We start from the raw sequence: 4,780 nt of genomic DNA, 5'->3' as shown, positions 1-4,780 counted from the left end.
GGGGGGGGGGGGGGGGGGGGGAGGCCAGGTCCTGTGCAGTGGGTGTGCCCTGGCCTGACCCCACTCCCTCTGTGTCCTGACCAGCTGGCCCTGGACATCGATAGGGATACGGAGGACCAGAACCGGTACCTGGACGGCATGGTAAGGTCTGCAACTTGCACGCGTGTCTTGGTCAGCCCTGCCCTCTGCCCGCTGGGCAGCCCTGGGGACCGGGGAGGCTCTGCCCGTGTGACCGTGCTGTGTTTCGCCCCCAGGGCTCGGATTTCATGAGCATGACAGGCCTGCTCACGGGGAGCGTGAAGCGCTTTTCCACGATGACGCGGTCTGGGCGAGACAACCGGAAGCTGCTGTGCGGCGTGGCGGGGGGTCTGATCGTGGTCTTCTTCATCCTCTACTACCTCCTGTCCAGAGCAAGGACGTGAGCCAGTGGAGCTGGCTCTGGGGGTGCCCTGGGCAACTAGGGCCTCCTGCCCCGTGCCTGGCTGCAGAGGCCCTGCTGCCTAACACTGCTTTGACATGGTGACCGTGGCTTAGGGTCTCCTCCCGTGTGGCTGGGAGACCAGCTGCCTCCGACCTGAGCTGTGTGGCTGGCGCAGGGGCCCCAGGTGCTCGCGGCACCGTCAGCCTCCTAGGAGCAGAGCAGCCGGGAACCCTGGACATGGCCGCCCGTGGCCTGCAGCCCTTCCCCAGCCCTCGGCTCTGACACCCCATCCTTGTCTGGGAAAGGCTGCGTCTGCTCTCAGGTGCCTGGATCTGACGGAAGCCGGTGAGGCTGCGAACCTCAGATCAGCGCCATCTTCCCCACGTGGGTTCCAGCCCAGGGTGGCAGTTCCTCCTGCCCCGGGCTGCCGAGCACAGTGGGGTGGGCGGCGGTGCTGAGGGCCCCGCTCGGCCTCGATCTCAGCCTCGCCTGCCCTCCAGTCCCGCAGCTGAAGCCAGACCTCCGGGGAAGAGCAGGTGGTGCGGATGAAGGAGTGGAATGCAGTCCTGGCTGGGGGCCCCAGGCCCCAGCCTTCTGGATCTCGCGGCCGTGTATCCAAGAGCAGAAATCCACATTTTCTCAGGATTGAGGATCCACCCAAAGATGCATTTCCTGGAGACCAGGGCTCTAGAAGCAGGTCTTTTTGGCAATTCAGAGTCGGGCAGCGTGTGCATGTGCGTGCACGTTTCTATGGGTCTTGACAGCGGGCTTCCCTGTAAGGACCCTGTTCGTAGGACCTGTGGTCACTTCTTGAGGGTCCCTGGGTAATTCCCTCTGCACCAAGCCAGCCCTTCCTCCCACAGGGAGTCTCCCGTGCTGTGAGGGAGCTTTGAGCCAGGCCTTCTCCCCAGCTTCTGCAGCCTGTCCTCCCGATGGCCTGTCCCCGGGCCCTAACTGCCCACTTGGCAGGCCCTGTGCCCACACAAACCAAACCCCAGGCCAGCGGCTTCTCACCCCAGGGAGACCCCAGTGCCCTTGTCTTCACATAGAGCCAGTTATTGGCTCTGTCCTTCATGGCTTTGTTCCTATCCTCTGCTTTCCCAGTCTCTCCCATTACTGCCTGCAGGCTGTCGGCCCACTGTCCACCTGCCTGCACGGTTACCCCACGGGGCCTCTTGGCTCCTGCCATCCGCTGCTCCTCCCAGCAGGCCGAGCCTGTCCTCACGGTCACCGTGGTGTCCTCCAGCGCACCTGGCTGGGCCCTTCGGCCTCCGGGAGGGGTCCAAGGGCTCTGCTCTGTCTGCCCTGCCCTCCAGCGCATGCTGATGTCACGGAGCCCTCGAACCCACCTGTCTCTGGGGCTGCTTCCCTCGATGATGGTCCAGCCCTGTGACCCCGTGCGCCTCAGCTCTGGCTCAGCCTCTGCTTCTCTCCAGTGAACCCCGTCATGGGGGCTTGTGCACATCACCACGCTGCTGCCGCTGCCTGCCATGCCTCCGCCCAGTCCTGCAGACGGCTGAGCCCGCGCTCCACGGCCCCCATGCCTCCCTGGCCTGCGGTGCTGGCCTCGCCCAGAGAACATGGCTCTGCTATGGCACGAGGTTACCACGCCCCGGGGCTCTGCCTCTCGCGGGTGCGATGAGGAGTGCAGGCTCTGTCGGGCGGCCTCCGGGAGCGTCCTGCTCTGACTCCTCGCTGTGCTTGCCCCCCTCCGTCTGTCCCCAGGGCCCCTTGCGACTTCAGCCATTTTGGGGCCTGGACTTCTTGCTTCTCCTTGTGTGAGGGTGGATTCCATGAAGGCGGCACGCAGGCCATCACCCTGCTCAGCACGGGTGTGCTGTGCGCACACCACCTAACTCTGCTGGGAGGGTTGCTGACACTGAGCCCTAAGAGCAGCCCATGTCCTGTGAGGACGACCTGCCAGGCTCCCCCACAGCTCAAGGACAAGACAATAAAAATTTGGAATAAACAGCCTCATTTCCTTGGGCTTGAGAGGGCTTTGTGGCACTGACCCCGGTCCCTGCATGCTGTGGGCACCTAGGGGCTGGGCCCGCCTGATTCCCCTCTTGGGGTTCTCCCAGGTCCCTGCGCCTCCTCACTCGTTCCCTCAGACGCGTGCTCTGCTCAGGTTCAGTAACTCAGCCAGGGGCAAGGCTGCATCGCCTCGTATGGGGCCAGTGAGTGACCATGCGACAGCTGACACCTGCCCTGTCCTGTGCTGCCTGCCTGGCTGGGATGTATCAGGGCACCCTTCCAAGTCACTCAGCCGTGGCCGGGCTGCTCAGTGGCCTGGGTGTAACCCAGTACACCAGGAGGTCACGGGTTCAGTCCCGGTCAGCGTGCATGCAGAAGGCAGCTGGTTGGTGTTTCTCACATTGATGTTTCTCCCTCTCCCTGTCTCTCTGAAATTAATAACATATCCTCCTGTGCAAGCTAAAAAAGCCCCCCCAAACGTCAGTCAAATCGCAGTGAGCCCGGCTGGATGGCTCAGTGGTTGAGCGTCAACCTGTGAACCAGGAGGTTGTGGTTGGATTTCTGGTCGGGGCACGATCCCCAGTGGGGGCCGTGCAGGAGGCAGCGGGTCAGTGATTCTCATCGTCGATGTTTCCCTCTCCCTCTCTGAAATCAATATTTTTTAAAAAGTCACAGGTGACCGATGCCCCACAGTTAGTGGCTGGGACAGGACAGGATGCCAGGCCTCACCTGGACAGGCTGGCTGCATCACCAGCGGTTACTCCCACGGCTGCAGGGCAGCGCTGGGTGAGCAGAGGTCGGACGGGCCAGCTGCTCAGGTGCTGCGCCCCACAACGTGGTGCTGTTGCTGAAGCGGGGAGCAAGGGAGGGTGGGTGTCCAGGCAGGCGTGTGTCCTCCGTGTGCTGTGTGGCCCAGCCCAGAAGTCACCCAGCAGCAGTTCGGGGCGGTCACTGCAGATTCGAGGGGCGGAACAGACCCCTTCTCTGGGGTGGGGAGAGCCCATCGGGAAGGGAGAGCGTGTGGGAGAGGCACAGGTGTGCCCATGGGGTCAGGGCAGCCTCACCCCCCAGCCTTCCTGTCTGCCCAGACCCCAGGCTGGCAACGCCGGCCCCTAACCCAAGACAAGTCCATAGCAAATGGAATCATGATTTATTATATATGTGGGCACACAATTAGCAAGGGGATGCATAGAAAAATGTCATAATTGTCCAAAGAAGCATGCTTCGGCCCGCGGGCCAGGCGGGTGGTGGCTGGGCTCTGCCCGTCCCTGCCCCGCCCGGGGCTAGTCCACCTGCAGGATCAGGGGGGTCATGTAGTCGGAATGTTTGATGCCGAAGGTGACGATGGGGGCGCAGGGCTTGGTCAGTTTCACCTGGCGGAGGAGAAGCTGTGAGGGGCCGGCACCCCTGCCCCCACCCCACAGGCCCATCTCCCGCCCCAGCCAGTCTGGGCCGGGTCTCCCTGGCCCCACCCTCTTCCCTGCACCCCTCGGGCTCCCAGACCTTCTCGGGGCTGTGGGCTCCTGGTCCTGGCTTGAGGGTCTTGTCCCCCGGGGGCTCCACTCGGGCCGCAATGGTGTACTGGGGAGCCTTGAACTTCGTCACCTGCACGTCGGTCTGGTGGTAGGCCGCAGGACCTGGGGTCTGGGAGGCGAGAGGCTCAGACAGGCTTGGCTGCCAAGGCATGTGACCCGGAGGCCAGGGCCAGTGCTGGCTGGGGTTTCCGGCCCCGAGTCACTGTGTCTGTGGGTCAGGGCCCTCCTGTCTCCACAGCGTTCCCCATGGCAATGAAGCCCCAGTGCTGTGGGTCCCTCTGTGTGGACATCTTCCCCCCGCCCCTGATTTCAGCCTTGTGGTGGCAGTGACGCCCCAGCGTGTGGCAGCCCCGGCTCATCCCCCCTGTGAGTTGTGAGAGGCCGCTGCCCGCTGGGACCTGTCCTGTGGGCCTGGCGCTGGGCGGGCTGGACAGCAGGGTCGTCGGAGCGGCTCAGTATAAGCCCACCTCCGGAGCCCTCCCCCAGTGCTCACAGCTCCATGTGTCCTCCCACCTCCTGCCAGCCGCCCTTGCCAACACAGGGCCCCGGGGACCCCTTTGCTGCTCAGCCCTCCTCCGCCCTCGAATGTGGCCCAGGCACGTGGCCGACACCCAAGGGGTGAAGCGATGAGGGGCCTCAGGAGGGTGGGGTCAGACGGGGGGTCCTGGGAGAGGGGTCAGACGGGCCCCCCGGGCGCCCCTTGCCTTATGCAGGTCTTCGCTGAAGCCGCCCAGCTTGCTGCGGCCCTTGATGGAGTAGGAGGGCTGGGAGGCTTTGCCAACCGTGTGGGGCCCCATCACCATGGGCAGCATGTAGGCGGCAGGGCCTGCGGGGGGCACAGGGCTGAGAC

The 4,780-nt window shown here is 64.3% G+C and overlaps 2 protein-coding genes across 2 annotated transcripts in view; one reads left to right on the top strand and one right to left on the bottom strand.

Moving 5' to 3' along the window:
• Positions 1 to 2,390, top strand: part of BET1L (Bet1 golgi vesicular membrane trafficking protein-like) — a 3,471-nt gene extending 1,081 nt beyond the window's left edge. Inside the window, exons 2-3 of the mRNA XM_014539189.1 lie at positions 85 to 141; positions 255 to 2,390. Coding sequence (XP_014394675.1) covers positions 85 to 141; positions 255 to 422 — 225 coding nt within the window. The 3' untranslated portion in view covers positions 423 to 2,390. The remainder of the gene's footprint in view (positions 1 to 84; positions 142 to 254) is intronic.
• Positions 2,391 to 3,528: 1,138 nt separating this feature from the next.
• The window catches only part of ODF3 (outer dense fiber of sperm tails 3), a 3,381-nt gene continuing 2,129 nt past the window's right edge, over positions 3,529 to 4,780 (bottom strand). Inside the window, exons 6-8 of the mRNA XM_005865644.2 lie at positions 4,635 to 4,756; positions 3,899 to 4,039; positions 3,529 to 3,768 (exon numbers count right to left, since the gene is read on the bottom strand). Of these exons, the coding sequence (XP_005865706.1) occupies positions 3,679 to 3,768; positions 3,899 to 4,039; positions 4,635 to 4,756 (353 nt within the window). The 3' untranslated portion in view covers positions 3,529 to 3,678. The remainder of the gene's footprint in view (positions 3,769 to 3,898; positions 4,040 to 4,634; positions 4,757 to 4,780) is intronic.

The sequence above is a fragment of the Myotis brandtii genome, unplaced genomic scaffold (assembly GCF_000412655.1).
Source record: "Myotis brandtii unplaced genomic scaffold, ASM41265v1 scaffold2089, whole genome shotgun sequence".
In the NCBI taxonomy this organism is placed as follows: domain Eukaryota; kingdom Metazoa; phylum Chordata; class Mammalia; order Chiroptera; family Vespertilionidae; genus Myotis; species Myotis brandtii.
The sequence above is the reverse complement of the archived record's forward strand: the minus strand, read 5'-3'. Positions and strand labels throughout refer to the sequence as shown.